General features: G+C 50.5%; 2 protein-coding genes across 8 annotated transcripts in view; both read left to right on the top strand.

Annotated features, from left to right (window-relative positions):
- LOC310712787 (uncharacterized protein) overlaps positions 1-24,545 on the top strand; it is a 67,285-nt gene that overhangs the window by 32,586 nt on the left and 10,154 nt on the right. Inside the window, exons 1-2 of one of the 7 annotated variants that reach the window (XM_083516137.1) lie at positions 17,276-17,378; positions 18,903-19,195. The exons of the other annotated variants lie outside the window; for them this stretch is intronic. Coding sequence (XP_083372263.1) covers positions 18,983-19,195 — 213 coding nt within the window. The 5' untranslated portion in view covers positions 17,276-17,378; positions 18,903-18,982. Of the gene's footprint in view, positions 1-17,275; positions 17,379-18,902; positions 19,196-24,545 lie in introns of those variants that run through there. 7 annotated transcript variants of the gene reach the window in all.
- Positions 20,372-23,113, top strand: LOC310712857 (uncharacterized protein). The gene is made up of 2 exons (XM_083516279.1): positions 20,372-20,579; positions 21,203-23,113. The coding sequence occupies exons 1-2, from the start codon at positions 20,417-20,419 to the stop codon at positions 22,444-22,446; spliced, it is 1,407 nt and encodes a 468-aa protein (XP_083372405.1). The 5' UTR covers positions 20,372-20,416; the 3' UTR covers positions 22,447-23,113.

The following is a 24,545-nucleotide window of genomic DNA, read 5'->3' as shown; positions in this document are numbered from 1 at the left end:
TACCAGTGCTTGGAATGTGGAAAGAGGTTCCGTCAGAGATACAAGCTTACTGTCCATCAGAGAATTCATACAAGGGAAAAACCTTATCAGTGCCAAGATTGTGGGCAGAGCTTCAGAAAAAAGGACAGTTTCACTTCCCACCAAAGAATTCATACAGGGGAGAAACCCTACCAGTGCCAGGAGTGTGGAAAGAGCTTCAGAACAAAGGAGACTTTCACTGTCCATCAGAGAAGTCATACAGGGGAGAAACCTTATCAGTGCTGGGAGTGCGGAAAGAGCTTCGTTCAAAAAGGCCATCTTATGTCCCATCAAATAATTCATACAACAGAGAAACCCTATCAGTGTGTGGAATGTGGAAAGAGCTTCAGTCGAAGAGAGAGTTTCACTTCCCATCAAAGAATTCATACAGGGGAGAAACCCTATAAATGTTTGGAATGTGGAAAGAGATTTATTCTCAGAAGGCAGCTTACTGAGCATCAGAGAATTCATACAGGGGAGAAACCCTATAAATGTTTGGAATGTGGAAAGAGCTTCATTAAGGGCAGCAATCTCACTTCCCATAGAATAATTCATACAGGAGAGAAACCTTATCAGTGCTTGGAATGTGGAAAGAGCTTCAGTCGAAAAGACAGTTTCACTTCCCATCAACGAATTCATACAAGGGAGTAACCTTATCAGTGCTTTTAGTGTGGAAAGAGCTTTACTCAAAAATGCCATCTTAGGGCCAATCAAAGAGTTAATCCATGAGAAAAACCCTATCAGTTACAAGAGTGTGAAAAGAGCTTCAGAAAAATGGATAGTGTCATGTCCCATCAGAGAATTCATACAGGGGAGAAACCCTAACAGTGGCAAGCATGTGGAAAGAGCTTCAGCCACAGAGCCCGTCTTGTTTGCCATCTAAGAACTCACAGTAGGGCAAACTACAGTAGTGGCTGTAAACAGATTTAATTGGAGGAAACTTTAGTTCATATGAGAGGGACGCGGGTGGCACTGTGGGTAAAACCTCAGTGCTTAGGGCTTGCCGATCGCATGGTCAGTGGTTCGAATCCCCGTGATGGGGTGAGCTCCCGTCTTTCGGTCCCAGCTCCTGCCCACCTAGCAGTTCGAAAGCACTCTTAAGTGCAAGTAGATAAATAGGTACCGCTTTTTAGCGGGAAGGTAAACCACGTTTCCGTGTGCTGCGCTGGTGCCGGCTCACCAGAGCAGCTTCATCACGCTGGCCACGTGACCCAGAAGTGTCTCCGGACAGCGCTGGCCCCCGGCCTCTTAAGTGAGATGGGCGCACAACCCTAGAGTTGGACACGACTGGCCCGTACGGGCAGGGGTACCTTTACCTTTACCTTTTACCTTAGTTCATATGAGGTAATGATTGCAGCTGGGTTCTATGCCACATCTGGTGCCCCATAGTAATTCCTACTACATACTCAGAGCTGTGACTTGCAAGTTCTTGGCCAAGGTGTTGAATTCCTTCTTCATGTCATGCCTGGGGAGGGGGATAAGAGAGATTGGGTGACACTGATGAGTTTGCTGTCAATGTTGATCTTTCCTTGGACTTGGTGTAAAAATTGTGATAGTTGATTGAATATTAGATATTATAGATTTTTATTTTGTTCAAAGTGTCCTAGTATTAATTGCATCCACCCTTTTTGATAGAATGCATTAGGCTTGATTTTTGTATGCCTGCATTTTGTAAACCTCATTCCACTCTCCTGTAAAGTTGTCATGTGTAAGTTTCCTACCGCTTCCAGCCTTTTCAGACCCTAGAAGGGCAGATGATGTTTTGGGAAAGAGGTCTGTGTTGAGCTAGCATCCGTGTGAGAACTCACATCTCTCCTCAAAGGTCTTTGACATGTTTTGGGAACAGGAAAGTAAGATAGGGGATAGGAAAATCAACAGTCCCATGGAAGTCCTGGTTGCCATGGGCATGGTGTCAAAGTGAGACATATGAGACCCAAATGACCTGGGCACTCTGGGACACCCCAAGGTAATTTCAGAGGAGTCGATATCCACATTGAGCCACGCATCCCATGATCTGTGACCTTTCTTGATGCAAGTGGAAGAGTGTTGTGGCATTTTATGAGTCTTTGTGTGCTGTGTATATATGCTTTCTTCTAAGAAGCCTCCTGGCAGCCTTTTCATATATTTTTTTAAAGTAAAATCCCTTTAATTAGAAGACTTGACACTACAAATACACTTAAAAAACATACACATGGTCATGCTTCACCTTAGCCAATTTGAAGGTGGCTCTTTCAGAATTTTATAATCCACCATAAGATCTGGCCATGAGAAACTTCTTAAAACTTCCAGTATATGTCACTAAAGAATGGTAAATGTCTTGGGGGCAATATAGCCAGTCACCAAACAACTCTTAATTCCCACCGATTTCAGTGTGAGAATTAAGCACATCCATATCTGTAACAAGCCTGCTTCCGAACTCTAGTAAATCAAGGGAAAGACATTCATTTCCCAGCCGCTATATTGACAACTGTAGTAGTAAAACAGGTGTTTTTCATTGTTATTGGCAGTGTAAATAAAAATGACGGCTACAACAGGTTTCTGTCCTTGCCCTGAAAATGTCCATCACAAAGCATGCTGATGGGGATAATGATTAATGAAATGCATGTTAAAAACAACAACAACGAGGAAGCCTAAATTTCTAAATGAGAAGGCACTGAAGCAGTTATTAAGCTTAATTAATTGGAGATGCTTTCAGTTAGGGCCATCACAAAAATATCATCTGATGAAGGCTAGTTACGAGTAGCTTTAAAAATGGCTTTCCCAAACGTTTGTCAGCTTCCCAGTGTAAGTAGCTTGTTTTCTACTTTCACCATGCAGAAGATAAAAACAAAACAACACTGAGGCTTCTAAAGACTGGGCAGTTTTTGTGGACTGGGCACTGGTGAATAAAGTACTATCGTCCATTAGTGATTAAAGTAGAGCTTAGTAAAATTGTTATTTTCCTTTGCTTCCAAGACCTCCAACAATGTTGTCAATTGTTTTATAACTAGTAATCCACCCAGCACTAAATTCTCATGTGTGGGTGTCTTGTTTTTGTTTCCTTAAAAAAAAAAAAACCTTTCAGTTCAATTTCAAACCACAGAGTGATCATTACTACACACTCCGGCCAAGATGGTGTGGTTGAGCGATGAGGCAGATCGGTCAGAGCCTTCTGTTGGGCCGTTGGCATTTTCGTTCCGCTGACAGCAAAGAATCTGTTTGAAGGTGGCGCTCATTTCCTTGTCCCGGTAAGAGTAGATGATGGGGTTCATGGCAGAGTTGAATTCAGCAAGTAACAAGAAGAATTTTTCATATGCCAGGACATTGCACTGTGGGCAGCAAACATCGAGGAGCAGCAAGACTAATCCTGGGGTCCAGCAGATTATAAAAGCACCGACAAGTCCATAGACTCGTCGTTTGCCGTATGCTCTGTAGTTGCAGGAGTCGTGCCTTGAGGATTGAGGCTTGTTGGTGGGAAAGCACTATGTAAGACAAAGGAAAGACATCCTTTTCGGTTAGCTTCCAGTAGCTTGTTTAGCCTTGCCACTGCCTCAGTGTTTGTCCAAAGGGCTACTGGATCTCCCAGTGTCTCTTGCGTCGTCATGGTATCAGCACAGGGAATGCAGCCATTTTGAGGATTGGAGATCGTTATCGCTGCAGGGGGGTCCACATAGGCTTGTGTCTGCCAATCTTTAGAAGCATCTATAATGGCCAAAGCTGGACCCGTCAAAGCTCTACCCCTTAAGGCAGTCCCTTCTTGCCGGTGGGATGGTCAGCTAGTACATTGTGGGGAGGGGTTCATAGGAAGGGTCCGTTGCTGCAAATTCCGGTCATAATCCTCAGTCCTCCTTGTAGACCGGCTAACCAAATTTGCTGAGTTTGGGATTTTCCCAATAATGCCCCTACAATTGTTAAAGAAGCATCTTTGTGGAAAGATTCCAAACCAGTTGAGGCGATTTCGAAGTTTGCTCAAAAGTGCAGGAAGCCTGGGCGAGTCGAACTTGAGCAACAAGCGCTTAAATTTTGGAGTCTCTGGCAGCCATTCTAATGATAGGAGACCACCCTGGGCCAAGTAGGACCTGGTCAACATTCGCAATGAGATCACAGCAGCTTTGCGATTTCTCCAGGCATAATAGGGGAAGCAGGAGTGAGCGATGTTCAAGCATATATTGTTAGGGGTGAGTTGGAGGTTTACTAGCTGCTGCCCCCTACTTAGGCTCTGTGCCTCATGATTATCAGGACCCTGATGATTTAATGGCGGATTCAAAATCGAAGCAGGGGTTTTGGTGAAGGCATTTAGTTTTCCCTCTAACATATTGATGGAAGCTGATAGCGCCTTTATTTCGTCAGCCAAGTGCAGGCAATATTTCTGCAAAGTCCTCAGCTCCGCTGATCGTACTATATCACAAAAAGATTTACGATGAGGATCAGGATAGGGAGAGAGGCCATCTGGGCTGGAGGTCATATCCAACAGCGATTTGTCTCCTGGTAAGGGAGTATTTGAAGTCGTTGCAGGATCATATGGACAGTCTACCTGCTTGGAGGTGTTTAAAAGGTTGTTTGGAGTCGTTGCAGGATCATGTAGGCAATCTAGCTGCTTGGAAGTAACAGGTGAAGGAGGCACAAGATTGCAGAGAAACTCCTCCAATGATGAGAGATAGAAGGCTCTAAGATCTTAGGTGGTGAATCCAGCCCAGTAGGCTTCAAAACCTTAGACATACGTTCTGAGGCATTAAAGGAACAGTCTTCCACCGAAGAGGTACGGCCACGTTTTAAATTCATCATGCTAAACCCCTAGAGCAGCTCGGTTATCTAAGACAGTGTTTCCCAACCACTGTTCCGCGGCACACTAGTGTGCCGCGAGATGTTGCCTGGTGTGCCGCGGGAAAAATTAAAAAATTCGAAAGATTTTTTTTTTCAAAGTCAAATTTTCGATTGGGGCGCCGTCACTAGATGACCCCTGGGGTTCCCTCCCTCCCTCCCTCTCTGCGCCTCCCTCCTCCGGGGAGGCCCTTCCTGGCTCTCGGCCAAGGCTTGGCGGCTGCCACTCACTCACTCGCTCGCCCACCCGTCCCTCCATCCCTGCACCCGGCCTCTCCCCCTCCGTCCCCGGCGCGGGGGCTGCCGGGATCCGTAGTCCCCTCGCCCTTGGGCTCCACGCCCGCGCGGGGTGCACAAACTACGTTTCCCAGCGTGGCCTGGCGGGCCAGGCGTTTTGTTTGAAGCGCTCTTCTCCCGGCCATGGAATGAGCGCGGCGGCGGCGGCCAGGCGGGCAGGGGCTCTTCCGCGCAGACCCCGCGCAGCCTGCCTGCGCCCCCGCGGAGATCGGGCGGCAGGATGGAGCCCGGGGATCCCCGCGGAGGCGGAGCGGTGGAGGCGGAGGCTGCCCCCCAGGTAGGGCTGCGTCAGGGGTGTGTGTTATTTTTGCAATGCTGCATCCGCGCCGGAGGGGATGCATCGGACCGCGGGGAGACCCCTTGGCGGGCGTGCAAGGCAATGCATGCGTGCAGGCGTTGCATGGAGTGCAGTGCAATGCAATGGCAACGCGGCGCCCTGCATGCATGCATGCAACTTCCACCGGCGCTCCGGACTTGGCAGGTGAGGAGGGTCCCCAGTGGGCGGCAGAGAGAGCCGGGAGGGCGAAGGGGAGCCGGGGGGGGAGCAGCGCTGCTCCCCGAGCCGAGCCCGGGGGAAATCTTCGGCGTCGTTGCGCCGGGTGTTGGAAGCGGAGGCTGGCGGGGGCCCCTCACCTGCAAAACCTGGTCGCCTCTCATATATTTCGTGCATTGCATTCATCGCCCGCTTTCTCCTCCAAGGAGCTCCCGGGGGCGCGCGTGGTTCTCCCCGTGTTATCCTCGCAACAACAGCCCTGCGAGGTGGGTCAGGCGAGTGGCCCAAGGGAGCACCCAGGGATTGTCCTGGCCAGGTGGGGTGATTTGAACCCTGCTCTCTGCCCGGTATTCGTCCTCATTTAGCCCCCACATGTGCATGACTGTGCATGACTGAGGTTTTCCCCCCTCGTCTTGGCTATGGTGTGAGTCTGTCCTGTTAATTAATGGGGTTCTGCCTTCGGAGAAGATGAGCCAGCCCTCAAGGAGGTGATTATGTAATTTGCTAGCAATTCATGTCCCTCCCGGCGTGACGCTGCGCGCTGACGTCACGGGGCTGTAATGGTGGTGTGCCTCGAGATTTTTTTCATGAAACAAGTGTGCCTTTGCCCAAAAAAGGTTGGGAAACACTGATCTAAGAGTCCTTCAAATGCTAAAGCAAGAGCTGGAGAAAGGCCAGGGAAGCGCGGCCTTTTTCAGTTCATTATATATCATTTCCCAGAAAGCCTTAATCTTTGGGCACGTCCACCAAAGGTGAAAGAATGTACCTTCCATTTCCTTCCATTTCCAACATTTGTTATTGGGCAAATGGTAGATTTTTGCAAGCTTGACTGGTGTCATGTACCACCTGTAAATCATTTTCATAATATTCTCTCTTAGGGCATTACATGCCGTAAATTTCATACCTGTGGTCCACAACCTATTGCAATAGTTTGAATAAACTGGGTCCCTGCAGGACTCTGAGTTTGCTCTCCTTCTCTTGGTTCCGTGTTTTTATTTCAGATGTTCCCTTACATGTGTAACAAACTGCTGGCGTAGAAGCAAATTCTTACCACACAAGCAGGTAACGTACTTTATTATTTCTATAGCTATTAAATTTGTGCAGTGCCCTTGATCTGAGAATGCCAAGGTGGTTCACGTCATGTGTAGAGAGGTTCACAGAGCTTCCTCTTCCAGCGCCTCCAAGCTGCAAATTGATGGGGCTCCTTGTTTTTCTTGGACTTTGTTGGTCTGACGTGACTCCCGCTAATTGATTTGCGATCCTCAATTAGCGATTTATGGCCGCCCGGCACACTTCCGCTGCGCAGCTCTCAGTCACGCCTCAGCAGAGTTTAACACAGCGGTGAAAAACTGTCACGTAGCTTGGCTTAGCTTCCAGACAAACGCACAGAGTACAGGTTTGTCTATTTACAGTTGTTTATTCCAACAAATCTCCGGAAAAACCAGGACTGCTTGCAGCCATTACAAAGCTGCTCCTTTCCCCTCACAACACAGAGCGAGAAAGGCGAACTCCTCCCAAACTCCTCCCAACTTCGAAAACTGACGTCAGAATGGTGTGGCATCATGGGAACAACTTAACCCGTTAAGTTCCAAACCCAACACCCCCCTTTGCCGCACATTCTGACAAGACCCTTTTGAGTTCAACACCTTCCCCTTTGCCTTGTGCCCCTTCCCGGCATCTTTCCCAGGCACCTGTTGAACCCCTTCAACACTCCCAGACTCACACTGTGCGAATCTTGCCCACGCACTTGTTGCCTGGTATCTTTCAGGTGGAATGCCCTTTGTTGTGCGACTAGACCTTCTGGGCACAAACTCAGATGTTACCTCTGACTCACTGCCACCAGGAACTGTGTCCTCAGCATCACGGGATTCCCCCTCTGACTTAAAGCGTTTTCGAATCCTCTCCATTACACTCACAGGAGAACTGGGCTCGCTTTTGGGTGTTCTCTTAACATCTTGTGGAGAAACTACCGATACCTCCTCCTGTTCCTGACTTTGGTCAGTTACCTGATCGTCATCATCAGACTCAGCCTCTCCTTCCTCCCCCTCAGAATTTTCCTGTTCTGAGTCAGAAAGACATTCTGAGAGCACATCACGCATGACAGCAGTTTTTGACCTTTTATCCTGCTCATAGAACTCAGCGTGTTTACTGATCAGTAACTTACTCTGATCACCTGATGGAAATGCAAACCTCCATGCACGTGCTTCTGGCTCATACCCGCAGAAGATCATTTTCTGGAACCTGGATCCATCTGGCCCCTGCAAAGCAGCAGGTACTGGCACAGATGCCCCTGACCCAAACATACGCAAAAAATGAATCTGGGGTTTCCTGCCATGCAACAACCTAAAGGGTGTGTCACCTACTAGTGTATTGTAGGTACGATTCCAGGTGAAGCCCACATACTTGATTGCCTCCAGCCAAAACCTTGGAGGTAACCCAGAATCTTTCAGCAACACCTGTGCAGCCTGGATCAGAGCCTGACGTCTCAGCCCTGCCACCCCCCACTGATTGGGTGAAGTCACTGTGTGACGTATCCCTTTCTTGCGAAAGAACTTCTGCAAAGCAGAACCTGTAGACTGCGCTCCTCTGTCACTTGTGACAGCTTGCACTCTGGTGGAAAACCTTTGTTCCACCCCCTCAACCCATCCTTTGATCAGCTGTGCTGCATCATCCTCGGATTTGAGACCGTGCGTTCAGGAATTCTGCGTAAAATTATCCTGCATCGTCAGCAGATACCTGGCCCCTCCCAGACTTGGTTCCTTTACAGGACCCCACAAATCTACGTGGACCAGTTCAAAAGGTCTTGTGGCTACCCTCTCAACCTTTGGATAACTGCATCCTTTTACCTTTGCCAGTTTGCACGTTTCACAACTTATAGTATATCCACATTCTGCAATGTGACAACCTTTGGAAACCTCCGGCAGCACCTGTAGTTCTTCTAGAGAACCATGAGCTGTTCGTGCATGCCAAGCATGGACACATGAATCATGATTGGGAATTGTAGCACGCAGTGCTTGTGCTTTCTCAACCTTCCCATCACCCTCCAGAGATGTTTTAAGAATGAAGAGATCATTCTGCCCCTTTTTAACCTTGGCAAGCATCCTCCCTCCTTTGGAGATTGTGCAAACATCATCCTGAAAACAAACCTTAAATCCCTTTTTCAGTAAATAAGGCACAGATAAAAGACAGTGGTGCATCCCAGGAACAGTACTACACTCCAACGTCTCCTGTAAAATAGAAAAATGCACATTTACAGCATTAGTCACATTTCTTTTCTGTCCATTTGCGAAAAGTACAGTCTTCCCAGCCGGAATTGCCTTGCAATTCCACCTCTCGACAGCAGGTGTCTCTGGAATCAAATTGCAGTTTGCTGCAGAGTCAATGATAAAACTTAGCTCTGAGCTTGTCCCACAGCTGTCTTCAGACAAAGCTAGACTAGCTGTTATTTGATAAGTCTCCTCCTGGTGTTTGTCACGTCCACCAGCCTCAGTCCCACGCCTGGTTGTTTTTCCAGACCGGTTGCCATGGAAACCCGACTGGTTCCCATGAGAGGTGTCCTTGAAAACATCCTGCCTTGCCTCTCTGCTCCGGTGGGGGCAATCTCGACGCAGATGTCCCGTTGCATTACACACGTAGCAACGACGAACTCCAGTGGAAAAACACTGCCCGGGGCTATTTTCAGCTGGCTTGGCCCTCCTTCTTCCGGAAAAGCACTCCTTGCCAGATCCGCCCCCCCTGAACTGCACTCCAGCACGCACAGTGGAAAACTTTTCAAACTTGCCTTTGGAATTTTCCGCCCCCCCGACTTGCTCACTAGCACTCCTTGAGGCTAAATCATCAGGAACAGGGGCTCCAGCCATCTCTAGGCTTCCAGCTTCCATCTGCCCTTGGCCTCCTGCTGAGTCTTCACACAGACGTTTCAGCACTCTCCAGGCCTCACACGCAGATTCAACGCTCTCCAGGTGATGACGCAAATTAGCATGAACACCTGCTCTCAACATGCACACCTCAGCTCTCATAGCTTTCTCTCTCTGCATTTTCTCCTCCAGAGAAGCAGATTGCAACTTTCCTGCATCTCTGTCATCTCTGTCCACCAGTTGCACTGGTTCCCTCTGGGAAATGTCCCAAACTTCCGTGGCTAAAAACCACGCTCTCACCCTTCTTGCCCAGGTATCCCACGCTTGGGCGGTGAGTTCCTCAAGCTGTTCAAACGGAGCTTGAAACACCTCCTGGCCATCTGCCATGTTCTCCCGTTCTCCCAAGACGCCCCAAGCTGTACTCACAAAATCACCAGCTCCTCTGGCGTGGAGAAACGATTCCCTGCTGCTCTCAGCTCTTGGCTTCACAGCATTCAGCAACACAGGCAAATCTCTGCGTCTTTCAACTAGCCGCTTGCCTCAGATTCCGGCCTTGGCCTCCTGCCGTGCTTCTCTGCTCTACACCGCAGATCAAAGATTTTGGCAGCCTTCAGTGACAGCTTTACGATCGGTGATTTAGGTTACCCATAACCTCTTGGACTTTGTTGGTCTGACGTGACTCCCGCTAATTGATTTGCGATCCTCAATTAGCGATTTATGGCCGCCCGGCACACTTCCGCTGCGCAGCTCTCAGTCACGCCTCAGCAGAGTTTAACACAGCGGTGAAAAACTGTCACGTAGCTTGGCTTAGCTTCCAGACAAACGCACAGAGTACAGGTTTGTCTATTTACAGTTGTTTATTCCAACAAATCTCCGGAAAAACCAGGACTGCTTGCAGCCATTACAAAGCTGCTCCTTTCCCCTCACAACACAGAGCGAGAAAGGCGAACTCCTCCCAAACTCCTCCCAACTTCGAAAACTGACGTCAGAATGGTGTGGCATCATGGGAACAACTTAACCCGTTAAGTTCCAAACCCAACAGTTTTCTCCTGCTCTGGAGGGTGGGATCCGAACCAGTGGGTTAAAAGATAACAGGAATGGAGATTCCTATTAAACTTCAGAAAGAACTTTCTGCCAGTAAGAGCATATTTAAAAGCAGAAGACACACGCTCTGTTAGCATTTCACTCCTCCCATTGCAAGGTCCATCTGATTCTTGTTTCCTTTCTGTTCCGTGAGGAAGGAAGCCAGTCTGTGTGAATTCCGTCTCTGGTACTATTGCACTTTTTCCTTCTGCTCTGTCTTGCGACGAGACAGGATGTCTGTATGAGGGCTGTTCCTCTCATACGTGTTCTGTTCTTTAATCTGTAGTTAGTAGAAATAAAGTCGGTATGGCCAGATACCTCCTCACCTCTTTTACTCTGCTAGACCGGGTGCTCACAAGAGAGCAGCTGTGAGTCCCAGAACACCAGGACCCCTCCCTGGGAACGCTGCGTAGCTGTTCCGGTGCCGGAGGAGGCCGTGGGGCCTGCAAGAGTGTTCCCTTACGTTCCCCCACCTGCCCCACAGGCAAGCTGGATACATTTGCATCAAATAGATATGAAACCTGTTTCATTGATAGAGAGTAGGGGGTGGGATCCCCTGCTCAGGCCCTGGGGATGAGGGGTTGAAATAAAGGAGGAGAAGGACCGCCCGGAGGACGGCCTTGCAGAGACAACAAAGCAGCCTTGTCGGGTGAGAGAGACCTCAGGCGACCCCTCCGGGCCTTTCACCCCTCGAGCTGTTGGTAGAGCCGGGGACTAAGAGGCCATCCAAGCACCCCAAATCCCATTCACCCACGCAGGACGATGAGCCAGAGTGGGCCCCTCCACCTATATCACTCCCCTCCTAGTGATCTGCAGCGAAGAGGCTTGTAAACCCTTGAATGGAGTCCCGAAACCCCTCAATGAAACATCAGGATTTCTCAAAGAACCATCGCTGACCAATGGGCATCGTCCAAGGTGAGAGGCAGCCAATCCGAAGTCAGGAAGCAGCAGCCCCATGTCTGGAGCGCGCGATCCGCCAGGAGAGCTCGGCTCTTTTGCGCCACTCCTTGAAATATACTCAGAGTCGCCAAGTGATTTCATGCTCTTTATTCAGCTCATAGTGGTGAGGAGGAATGAATGAAAGTCCCCTCACAGTATCTGCTTTATATACATTATTTACACAATGGGCTGCACATGATTGGCTAATTCCGGAATTCTATTGTAAGCCAATCAGGTTGTGGATTCACTTCTATCTGGAGCAGGATTGGGTGGTTCCTGCCAACCAATCATACTGCTGCATTGTTCTAGGACCAATCAGACTGCTGCATTCTGAATCCTATTGTTCTAGGACTAATCAGACTGCTGCAATTTGGATCCTATTGTTCTAGGACCAATCAGACTGCTGCAGTTTGGATCCTATTCAACTCAGTACATAACACCCCTCCCCTCTAAGTTCCAGTCCTGCCCGGGAGGTCGCATTCATAGTCCTCAACGTATGCCGGCGGCCTACGTGTGCGTTGCAGCCTGTGGGGTCCCCTGGTCTGGGGTTCAGGTTCTGGCTCGTGTTCCAAGGATGCTGGCTGTGATGGGCCTGTTTGGTCTGGCGCAACCGGCTCGCTCAGTCGTGGTTCTGGTTCCGGTGTCCTTTCGGCCTCGCGGGTCCTCTCTGTATTTACTGATTCTGCCTCTCCTGCTGGCCCCTCCTGCTCTATGGGCCTCACTGCCCCTCTGTTCCCTTGGGACTCCTCTGACCTGTCCTCCTCCTGGGTTTCTCCCGGGAATCGTCGCCGTATCTGGTCGCAGTGGCGGCGCCAGCATTGCCCCCCATCTGTTAGCACCTCGTACGACACTGGGCCAGTGACCCTGGTGACTGTGGCGGGTACCCAAGCTGGGCCTGCCCCAAAATTCTTTGTGTACACTGGTTCCTGGGCCTCGAAGGTCCGGGGGTTCCTGCCTTCCCCCACCACTACCTCATCCTGAGCTCTATCGGGGTGAAGGCGGTCCAATTTGATTGCAAGGCGCCGACCCATTAGTAGTTCAGCGGGGCTCCGGCCAGTCGTTGAGCTGGGGGTGCTGTGCTGTGCTAGAAGGAATGTGGCAAGGCGGTACTCCCAATCCCCTTGCGTCATGCGGCGAAGGGTGTCCTTGGTGGTCCGCACCATGCGTTCTGCTTGGCCATTGGTGGCAGGGTGGAACGGCGCCGAACGGATGTGGCGGATGGCGTTCTGCGCTGTGAAGGTTTGGAATTCTCCTGACGTAAATGCAGTCCCGTTGTCTGAGACGAGAGTGTCAGGGAGCCCATGGGTTGCAAACAGCCTGCGTAGTACCCGGATGGCTGCGGACGTGGAAGTGGACGGTACCAGTGCGACTTCCAGCCATTTGGTGTAGGAGTCCACCACTATGAAGAATGTTTTACCCTGAAAGGGGCCAGCGAAGTCCACATGCAGGCGTGACCATGGTGCTCGGGCAGACTCCCAGGACTGGACTGGAGCCCTTGGGGGATCTGGGCAGGATTCTTGGGAGGCCTGGCAGTGTTTGACCCAGGCCTCTATCTCTCCATCGATCCCCGGCCACCACACATAACTCCTGGCAAGGGCCTTCATTCTTACTACCCCAGGATGTGTCTCGTGTAGGGCTGTGAGGACCCTTTTGCGGAGGGGCTCGGGAACAACAACTCTGCTTCCCCATAACAGGCACCCCTTGTGGGCCGACAGTTCATGTTTGCGGGTTGTGTAGCCGGCGAATTCTGGCCCGGGGCTGCTGCTGGGCCATCCCCTCCACACCCAGTCCAGGACCCGGGAGATGACCCTATCTTTCTTGGAATGGTGGGCAACTTCTTGTGCCTGAATGGGGCGGTCGGGAAGCAGCTCCAGGCTCATAACCTCTTGTGCAGGTGCTGGGTCAGGGCCTGTTTCCGGTAGTGGTAGCCTGCTGAGGGCGGTGAATCAGTGCATACTGGTAGCTGGCAAGGAAAATTGACCACCTGAGGACGCGAGGAGACAGCACTTGGGGGGTCTGCTTTTCGGGGGCAAACAAGCCAAGCAACGGCTTGTGGTCAGTCACCACGGTGAAGGGTCGCCCGTACAAGAAATCATGGATTTTTTTTACTCCCTTCACGATTGCCAGACCCTCCTTGTCGATTTGCGAGTAGTTCCGCTCGGTTGCGTTGAGTGTCTGGGAAAAGTACGCCACCGGTACCTCTCTTCCATCCGGGAGTTGGTGCCCCAGGACAGCGCCAATGCCATAGGGTGAGGCGTCGCATGCTAGCACCACCGGCAGCCTCTCGTCGAAGTGTGCCAAGTCCGAGTTTGAGACAAGCAAGTCCTTGACTGCCTGGAATGCAGCCTCCTGGCGCTGGCCCCACACCCAAGGGGCCCGCTTGTCCAGGAGTCTGTGTAGGGGCTCCGCTACTGCCGCCTTGTGGGGAAGGAAGGAATGGTAAAAGTTCAATAGTCCCAAGAAGGCCTGAAGTTCAGTCTTGCTCTTGGGCACTGGGGCATCACAAATGGCCCGTACCTTGTCCCCAGTCGGGTGGACCCCTTCTGCGTCCACCATAAATCCCAGAAAGTCCACCTGAGGCACTCCTAGTAGACATTTTTCCCGCTTCACCTTGAGACCCGCCGTCTGGAAACGGTGCAGAACGGTGCAGAGGCGGTCCTCAAACTCCTCTGGTGTGGGCCCGGCAATCAACACATCATCGAAGAAGGGGGTGACGCCAGGAATCCCTTTAAGGAGAGAGTCCATTAGATTCTGGAATATGCCTGGTGCCACGCTGACCCCGAATTGCAGCCGCTTTACCCTGAACGCTCCTCTGTGCGTCACAATCGTCTGTGCCTCTGCTGTGGCCTCATCTACTGGCAGCTGTTGATATGCTTGGGCCAAGTCCAGCTTGCCAAAAATTTTCGACCCAGCCAGGGTGGCAAGGACATGGCTGACCACTGGCACTGGGTATGTGTGGGCCGTGAGGGCCTTGTTTATGGTACATTTGTAGTCTGCGCAGATGCGGACTGAACCATTAGGCTTGATGGGTGTGATGATTGGGGTTTCCCAGGGGGCATTAGGCACCGGCTCCAGCACTCCTTGCTCCACGAGTCGGTCCAATTCCTCGTCTATACGGGGTTTCAAGGCGAACGGGACCCGGCGGGCCTTGAGCCTGACCAGTCGTACTGCGGGGTCAAGCTGTAGCGCAATGGGGGGGCCCGTATACTGTCCCAATTTCCCGTCAAAAACCCCTGGAAATTCCTTGCATATGGCGTCCACGTCCACTTGTAAGCTAGTGTGGTTCACCCCGGTGACAGCTAGCCCCAGTGGTCCAAACCATGCCAATCCCAGTAAGCTAATGTAGGGGCCCTTGACCACAAGCAAGTCCAGTTGCCGCGTCCGCCCTCGGTATTGCACCCTGAAGGTCCCCACCCCCATTGTGGGGACCTTACGTTTCTGGAAGTCCCATAGGATGAATGGGGCCGGCCTGAGTTTGGGACCCCCAGTAGGACACAGTTTCCTTAAGGTCCTTGCCGAGATTATGGATAGAGTTGAACCCGTGTCAAGCTCCATGCGGCATGGGGCCCCCTCTATCTGTACCTCTACATAAATTTTCTCTACGTTGGGGTGGGGCAACTGGTATACCTGGCAGTCCATGAGCTCCGTCGAGTTGCCTTGGTGCGTTGGGCCCCGGGACCTGGGGCTCTTGGGTTGGTCATCTGATGCCTGGTGTCGGGTGGGCCGAGCCCGACACACCCGGGCGATGTGTCCCAATTTTCTGCACTGCCTGCACTCTGCGTTGCGGAAATGGCAGGTCCTCCTCTCGTGACTCTCCCCACAGCTTGCGCAGTTCCCTCCTTCTCGTCGAGGCAGCTGTGGTCTGTGCGCTGCTTGAGTGCGCTGCTGTACTTTGTGCACCTCCTCCCTGTCAGATCCTGAGTCGTCGGTGAGGTCTTCGTGGTGGACCCTCGGTTGGGATGGCCGTGCCTCTTGCGTCGACCTCTCGGCAGCTTCCGTTGCCAGGGCCTCCTCCAGAGCGACCTGGAACGTTAGGTCCTTCTTAGCGTAGAGGCGTCGTTGCAGCTTCTCATCCTTCAGGCCACCGACGAGGCGGTCACGAAGCATGTTCTCCAGCTCTGAGAAGTTGCAGAACCGGGCGGCTTGGCGGAGAGAGTTCACAAACCCAGTTATGTTTTCCCCAGGGGCTTGTTGCTTAGCGTAGAAGGCATTTCGACGAGCCACCACTGAGGGCTGCGGCGAAAAGTGCCCCTTCAGCTGTTCCATTATTGTTTTGTATGGAACAGTAGCGACGTCTTCAGGCGCAAGGAGAGCCCGGGTGATTTCAAACGTCTCCTCTCCGCAGACGCTGAAGAATATCGCCCTCTTCTTGGCGTCTTCTTCGTCGGTGACCCCTTGGGCTTCTAGGAGGAAGGTGAAACGGGAGGCGTACGCTTCCCATTCTCCAGATGCTGGATTGAATGGCGAGAAGCTGCTGTTGGCTGCCATTCTGAGTTCCTTGTGTCCCGGAGCTGAAGCCTGGATACACGGTGCGAGGCAGCAGTGCGGCAGGTGGCGGTGCTGCAGTGCTGTGTGTGGCAGTCAGCTCAGCGGGATCCCACCTTCGTCGCCAGTGAAATATACTCAAGAGTCGCAAAGTGATTTCATGGTCTTTATTCAGCTCATAGTGGTGAGGAGGAATGAATGAAAGTCCCCTCACAGTATCTGCTTTATATACATTATTTACACAATGGGCTGCACATGATTGGCTAATTCCAGAATTCTATTGTAAGCCAATCAGGTTGTGGATTCACTTCTATCTGGAGCAGGATTGGGTGGTTCCTGCCAACCAATCATACTGCTGCATTGTTCTAGGACCAATCAGACTGCTGCATTCTGAATCCTATTGTTCTAGGACCTATCAGACTGCTTCAGTTTGGATCCTATTCAACTCAGTACATAACACTCCTTGAGCGCAAGAAACCGAGAGCAGCAAGCGGGGAAGAAGCGCGCTACAAAATGTAGCAACAGCGGATACAATGCATCCTCCTGTTTCCTTGTTTCTTGCAAGACAGAAACAGGGGGCGATCCAGGGCTCCCCTCCCTCCCTCCCTCCCTAGCAGAAGGTCCTTTGCCCCCCAGCTTCGCCCCAGGAGGCAGCCCATACCCCAGGCAGAAACCCCTCCGGATGCAGAACGGAATCCGGATCCTTCCAGAGGAGAAGCGCAGGAAAGCCTCGCGACTGGGAAGAGGTGTGAATCCCGTTCCTGCTCTTTGGGGAAGCAGCTCCTTCCAAGGCGGTGGGAGCTGGGATGAGGGGCGGGGGGGGGCGACACTTTCTCCTTTCTGCATGACAACCACTCCTCTTGTCTGACGAGTCCCTGCCGTTTTGGTGATGGTGGGAGGGATGCATTGTGGGGAAATCTCTTTCACCCCTTGCTGGGGGTTCTTCCTCTTTGCCACCTTTGAACCTTCCTTGCAAAAAACAGAGATCAGGTCTGCTGACCGCTATTTTCCTTCTTCAGCTTGGCTGGAGTCTCCTCCTTTTGCTGCCCCTAGGTAACTGGGGAAGAAGCGGTGTGAGGCCCGTAAACCCGATTATTTTCTTTAACCCTGTTGCTCCTGCTTCCCTTTCCAAGGGAGGGAACAGCTGAGAAGCCAGCCCAGAGGGTCCCTCAAATACGACCCCCCTGGGGGCTGCGATGCCCGGGGCTCCTGCTTTGCAGAGGGAGGGGGGAGCTCGGCTCGCCTCGCCCAGGGTTAAAAGGAACTGAGCTGCATTCCTAGAGAGGACAGGAAATAAGGGGGGGGACGAGGTCCTCCCGAGGAAATCCCCCCCCCATTTTCTCTCCTGCACGGGGAGATTTCCGTCTCCTCTGCAGGAGCTGCGTCGGTGGCACCTTTGGGATCTTGTAAGTCTCCTCTCTCTTCCCCATAGGGCGCAGGGGGGAGAAGGGGGCAAGTCCCAGGGCTGCCGGGGAGGGGGCGGGGGGGAGTTTATCTTCTTCTTCTTGGTCTTCCACGAACACGGCCTTAACAGTGAGTCTGTAAGTGACTGTGGAGGCCAGTTCTGGATCCCCACGTCCTTCCACAGTGAGGACATTGGTTTCTGGCTAGGAGTTGATCACGGTGTGGATTTGCCAAGCGTGGCTTCCTCTTAGCACGTTTCTCCCTTGCGTCCTGAGTTCGAGTGTCTTCAAAGCCCAGGACACCTTTTGAAAAGGTGCCCTCGCAGGCCACTGTTTCCCAGTTGTCAGTGTTTATACTACAGTTTTTTAGATTTGCCTAGAGACAGTCTTTGAACCTCTTTTGCTGATCACCAGCATTACGCTTTCCATTTTTAAGTTCGGAATAGAGGAGTTGCTTTGGAAGACGATCATCAGGCATCCTCGCCATCACTCCCGGACCCCCAGCCCCAAGGCTAAAATCGAAGCCAAGACAGCGAGCGGGATCCATCCCACTCGCTGTCATGGCTTCTTTGCTCTTTGAGGCTCGGGGGGGGGGTTCTTTATCCCCCCCCCCAAAAAAAATTAAGTGCGCCCTATGGGCCGGTGCGCCCTATAGGGCGAAAAATATGGTAAATGACATAAATGTGTCATTTCCTAAATGACATAAATGGGTATTCAGTGAGGAGGGGCAGACCCGTGGATTGGAGAAAAAGGTGGGATAAATATGCCAGAAATAAAAAGGGGAGCCCATCCATTAGGGGCCAGTTTCGGAGGCGTCTTCCAGGGCAGTTCCACACAGAGGACTTGCAACCATCCCATGGGATCCAGAGCAGGAAGCCCCATGGCCACATCCTCTCTGTGCCAAAGGCTGGAGCTTCCAGTGGGCACTGCCAGTCCCCGAGGCCACCTGAGGGACCAGGTGGATGCCAAAGAACCTCCAAGCAAGTGGGGCTGGGGGGGGGGTTAAGCTATGTAACACCTTCACCATCATCATCATCATCCCCATCCCATTTTCACCCTCCGTTCCCAAGGCAGATCACAACATTAAAACACAATACTGAAAAGAACTTAAAGCCACGTACTATCGCAGAATGAAGGGCAGTCCTACTTTTCTTGCTTTCGAGAGCTGTCCTTTGGTCAGGTCAGGATCTGGCCCTCAGAACAAAGGAAAAAGGGACCCCACCCCAGTAGTCTGCCTTGAGAACAGGGGAGATTCCACGTTCTGGAAAAGGAGAGAGGCGCTGGAAAGAAATGTGCCCTGGCATTTGGGGGGGAGGGAGGGACCCCCACTCTTGCCTTGAGTCCAAACTACACTTGGTACAAATGACTCACTTGTCAATTCTGACCTTCATTCTTTCTGTTTAAAAAAAGAAACTCTGAGTCTGGGCTGTGATTCCTGCAAATACTTCTCCATGCTTGTCCAGGGAACCCTTTTCTCCTCCTTACTGTGTATCAATTTTATATCAGAAAAATGTATTTGCTTTTTAGGATTTGCCAAAACCTCTCATTAGGACAGGCAGAACTTGGCAGAAGACGTAGGGACTCCTTCCAATCTCCTGGGAACAGAGATGGATGAGCAAGACTCAGCTGGCCCTGAAGCAGGAAAAGGCCTTGCAACCCACCATGGGAGCAGTGGGGGATTCTGGGAAAACTCTGTGAAGAAGGAACTGGGTGAGGAGGACACCCCTTGCTCAGAGGTGCAGAGCCAGCAGCTCAGGCAGTTCTGCTACCAGGAGGCCAAAGAACCCCGAGAAGTTTGCAGCCGCCCGAAACCAGAGCAGGTAGGAGGAAGGGGCCATGTGGGGAGAGAGGATGTCATGGACTGGGGGACACAGAGGAATGGTGGGAGGAACCGCCAAGGAAGGAGGGTTGAAGGCTCAAATAGGCTTCTAAGCAGTTCACACCCCATACCAAAGAGTGGCCAGGATTCACCCCATCAGTCCCACAATGGGGCTTTCCCCCTCTCATTCCCCTGCGCACCTTGAAGATGTCTATAGGGCTTCAGGAGAGTCCTCCCCACCTGGCCAGAACAGCACAGAGGGACAGAAGAAAGGGGATCCTTCCATGTGGAAAACGGGAATGTTTGTGCACAGGATTTGAAGAATGATTTGAAGAACACTGTTAATAGTTTCATTCTCCCGTCGCTGGATGTGTGAGTGTTAGATCACATGTCCTATGTTTACATTCCATGCTTGGAAGCGTGAGAATGGAAGACAGTTCCTATCACTTCCATCCCCTTTGTTCTGTCTCTTGTTGTGCATGCGTTTTCGAATGTATGTCTCGTTTGAAGTCCGGAGGGGTGCGTGCTGCTCTCAGCTCCAGACGGGTGAGATTGGACACCCGCACTCAGGGGGAGACACACCAACAAGCACCAGGTACTTAATACCCTCGTTAAAATACAGTGGTGCCTTTGGCTACGTTGCCATCAGGTTATGTTACCTTCCGGTTACGAACGCGGAAAACCGGAAGTACCAGACCGGGTTACTTCCGGGTTTCTCCAGTTGCGCATGCGCAGAAGTGGTTTTTCACTGCTCACACATGCGCAGAAGCGATAGACCGCCGTGCACACATGCGCAGAGCAGGCACTTCGCGATGCAGTAGTTTCCGGTTGCAAATGGCCTCTGGAACGAATCCCGTTCGCAACCAGAGGCACCACTGTACACAATGAATAATTCATTAGCACCACAAAATATGCATCCATAAAATGCGCAGAAAAAGATTCCCATTAAAACAGGATATCAATTAAGAGGCAGAAGACAACAAAGTGTAACAGTTCACCTTTATTTGGTCTAAGAGGACAACCTTTCCCTTTTTCTGTTAGGGTCCAGTGTGCTTTGAAGATGTGGCTGTCCATTTCACAGACGAGGAGTGGGCGTTGCTGGATCCTGACCAGAGAGCTCTGCATAAGGAAGTCATGGAGGAGAATCGTGGGATCTTGGACTCTCTTGGTAAGGCTCCCTATTGGATCATCCTATCTGCTTTGTAATTCAAGACATCTCTCTATGGGAGGAACCTCTAATTTTTCAATGGGGCTCAACAGCGCCACCTGCAGCACCTGGGATGCTAACACTCCCACAGCCAGCCTTGGATGGAAGACTGTTGACTGCTTTCCCTGTGAATATTCTTCCTCCGGTCCTGCCTTTTCAAAGCATGAAACCCAGCCAGGTGGTTGCCAGAGTGGTGCATGCTGTGGTTATCTCCTGCATGGACTACTGCTATGCGCTCTCCGTGGGGCAACCTTTGAAGGTGACCCAGAAACTGCAATTAATCCAGAATGCGGCAGCCAGACTGGTGACTGGGGGCGGCCGCTGAGAACACATAACACCAGTTCTGAAAAACCTACATTGGCTCCCAGTACGTTTCCGAGCACAACTCAAAGTGTTGGTGCTGACCTTGAAAGCCCTAACTGACCTCGGCCCAGTATACCTGAAGGAGCGTCTCCACCCCCATCGTTCTGCCCGGATACTGAAGTCCAGTGCCAAGGGCCTGCTGGTGGTTCCTTCACTGTGATAAGCCCACCCTGTGGAACGCCCTCCCATCAAATGTCAAAGAGATAAACAACTATGTGACATTTAGAAGACATCTGAAGGCAGCCCTGTTTAGGGAAATTTTCTAATGTCTCACATTTTAATGTATTTTTAACCTTTGTTGGAAGCCACCCAGAGTGGCTAGGGGCACAAGTAATAAATTATCATTATTATTATTATTATTATTATTGTTGTTGTTGTTGTTGTTGTTGTTGTTATTATTATTATTATTCCTGAGGCTCTGATCTGTTTGCCACTTAGTTGCAGGTGGTGATGAATTGGAGATGAAGAACGAGGGAGACCACAAGGAGATCCACACAGTGGAGGAACTGTCTCAGGATTCAGACTGTGGAGTGAACTTCAGGCAGAGCTCCCATTCCACTTCCCATCAAAGAAATCCGCTTGAGAAGAAACCCCATCAGTGCTTGGAATGTGGAAAGAGATTCAGACACCGAGGCCAGCTTACTGTTCATCAACTTATTCATACAGGGGAGAAACCCTATAAATGTTTGGAATGTGGAAAGAGCTTCACTCAGAGCTCCCATCTCACGACACATCAAAGAATTCATACAGGAGAGAAACCCTTTCAGTGCTTGGAATGTGGAAAAAGGTTCCGTCAGAGATACAAGCTTACTGTCCATCAGAGAATTCATACAAGGGAAAAACTTTATCGGTGCCAAGATTGTGGGCAGAACTTCAGAAAAAAGGACTGTTGCACTTCCCATCAAATAATTAATACAGGGGAGAAACACTATCAGTGCTTGGAATGTGGAAAGAGCTTCAGTCGAAAGGACAGTTTGACTTCCCACCAAAGAATTCATGCAGGGGAGAAACCCTATCAGTGCTTCGAGTGTGGAAAGAGCTTCAGTCACAGCTACCAGTTAAGTGTCCATCAAAGAATTCATACAGGGGAGAAGCCATATCAGTGCTTGGAATGTGAAAAGAGATTCACCCACAGCACCAGTCTCACAGCCCATCACAGAATTCATACAGGGGAGAAGCCATATCAGTGCTTGGAATGTGGAAAGAGCTTCAATCAGAGTGCCCATCTCATTTCTCATCATAGACTTCATACAGGGGAGAAACCCTATAAATGTTTGGAATGTGGAAGCAGCTTCAATAGGAGCAGCAATCTCACTTCCCATAGAATAATTCATACAGGGGAGAAACCCTATAAATGTTTGGAATGTGGAAAGAGCTTCACCTGGAAAATAAGTTTCACTTCCCACCAAAGAATTCATACAGGGGAGAAACCCTATCAGTGCTTGGAGTGTGGAAAGAGCTTCAGTCACAGCTACCAGCTAAGTGTCCATCAAAGAATTCATACAGGGGAGAAGCCATATCAGTGCTTGGAATGTGGAAAGAGTTTCACCCGGAGCACCAGTCTCACTTCTCATCACAGAATTCATACAGGGGAGAAACCCTATAAATGTTTGGAATGTGGAAGCAGCTTCAATACAAGCAGCAAACTCACTTCCCATCAACGAATTCATACAAGGGAGTAACCTTATCAGTGCTTTTAGTGTGGAAAGAGCTTTACTCATAAATGCCATTTTAGGGCCCATCAAAGAGTTAATCCATGAGAAAAACCCTATCAGTTACAAGAGTGTGGAAAGAGCTTCAGAAAAATGGATAGTGTCATGTCCCATCAGAGAATTCATACAGGGGAGAAACCCTAACAGTGGCAAGCATGTGGAAAGAGCTTCAGCCACAGAGCCCGTCTTGTTTGCCATCAAATAACTCACAGTGGCGGCAAACTACAGTAGTGGCTGTATACAGATTTAATTTTAGGAGACTTTAGTTCATATGAGGTAATGATTGCAGCTGGGTTCTATGCCACATCTGGTGCCCCATAGTAATACCTACTACGTACCCAGAGCTGTGACTTTTAAGTTCTTGGCCAAGGTGTTGAATTCCGTCTTCACGTCATGCCTGGGGAGGGGGATAACAGTGATTGGGTGACACTGATGAGGTTGCTGTCCATGCTGATCTTTCCTAGGAAGGACTTGGTGTAAAACATGTGATTGTTGATTGAATATTAGATATTATAGATTTTGATCAAAGTGTCCTAGTATTAATTACATCCAGCATTTTAGATATAATGCATTAGGCTTGACTTTCGTATGCCTGCATTTTGTAAACCTCATTCCACCCTCCTGTAAAGTTGTCATGTGTAAGACAGTAAGAACAGTTCAACCGTGGAAGAGACTCCATCAGAAGGTGGTGGCCTCTTCTTCCTAGGAGGTTTTTAAGCAGAAGTTGGATGGCCAGCTCTCATTGAGTTGAGATTCCTGCACTGCAGTGGGTTGGACTAGATGCCCTTTGAGGTGCCCATCTTATATTTGGGCATCTGCCTCTTCCTGCCCAAGTGCAGAACTTTACGTATGTCCCTGTTGACATACGTAATTCCTTTTGTTAGCTTGTGCCCAGGTCTCCAATCTGTTAAGCTCATGTTGAATCCTGATTCTTTCGAGCGAGCCAGCGTGGTGTAGTGGTTAAGAGCGGTAGTCACGTAATCTGGGGAACGGGGTTCGCGTCTCCGCTCCTCCCCATGCAGCTGCTGGGTGACCTTGGGCCAGTCACACTTCTCTGAAGTCTCTCAGCCCCACTCACCTCACAGAATGTTTGTTGTGGGGGAGGAAGGGAAAGGAGATTGTTAGCCGCTTTGAGACTCCTTAAAGGGAGTGAAAGGCGGGATATCAAAGCCAAACTCTTCTTCTTCTTCTTCTTTCTTCTGTGACATTAGCTACCCCTCCTAGTGTGGTGTCATTGCAACTCTGATGAGCGTCCCCTCAACTCTTCTGTCCAAGTTGTCTAATAAAGGCATTGAACAACAGACCCAGGACAGAATCCTGCGGCAATTGTCGCTTTCTTCCAGCACAGTGAGAAATATGCATTGGCCATCTTTAGTGTTGTTGTTTCGCAGCCTGTATTGTGGTATTTACACTCCTGGTTCTGCAGAGACCCATCCCCTCACCCTCCCAAATAGGAGACAGCCAGCATGTTCAAAATTGATAAATTAAGGTCTACTTCTTGCTCAGGCATGTGCCTCCAAGCTGCAAATTGGTGGTGCTCCTTGTTTTCTCCTGCCCTGGAAGGTGGGATCTGAACCCACGGCTTCAAGATAAGAGGGATGGAGATTCTGATTAAAGTTCAGGAAAAAGGTTCTGACTGCATGATGTGTTGAACTGTGGATCAGACTCCCTCCAAAGGAGGTTTTTAAGCAGAGGTTGGGTGGTCCTCTGTTTGTGCATTGCAGGGGGTTGGACTAGATGTCCTTTGAGGTGCCTTCCTCCTCTCCCCTTCTCTTCTCTTTCTGACTGCCACAGTCATCCTCCGCATCTCCAGGAAGGTGGCAATGTCTGCTTAAAGCTCTTCCTGGGATCTGCTGAACACACAGAGGACGCCGGCTGCCAGAAAAGGCACAACTCCTCTGGGAGTCAGGAGACGCAAGGTTGCATAGTGACACCCAAAGGACACCAGAGAAATAAAGTTTCTACACAGGGATACAAAAGGTTATACACAAATTTATCTAGAGGTTCTACGCGTCACAAGAAGAGTTACTTTGTTTTGGAAAGTAGCAAAAGGCTTCATTAGGAAGGAA

Source organism: Podarcis liolepis, assembly GCF_965112155.1.
Source record: "Podarcis liolepis genome assembly, chromosome: 7".
Taxonomy (NCBI): Eukaryota; Metazoa; Chordata; class Lepidosauria; order Squamata; family Lacertidae; genus Podarcis; species Podarcis liolepis.
The sequence above is the reverse complement of the archived record's forward strand: the minus strand, read 5'-3'. Positions and strand labels throughout refer to the sequence as shown.

What these genes read in the sequence shown, in the direction of transcription:
- LOC310712857 (XM_083516279.1), top strand. Translation starts at nt 20,417, where the DNA reads ATGGGAGGAACCTCTAATTTTTCAATGGGGCTCAACAGCGCCACCTGC. An exon ending in AAAGCATGAAACCCAGCCAG is followed by an intron (nt 20,580 to 21,202) that starts GTGGTTGCCAGA and finishes TTTGCCACTTAG; the next exon opens with TTGCAGGTGGTGATGAATTG.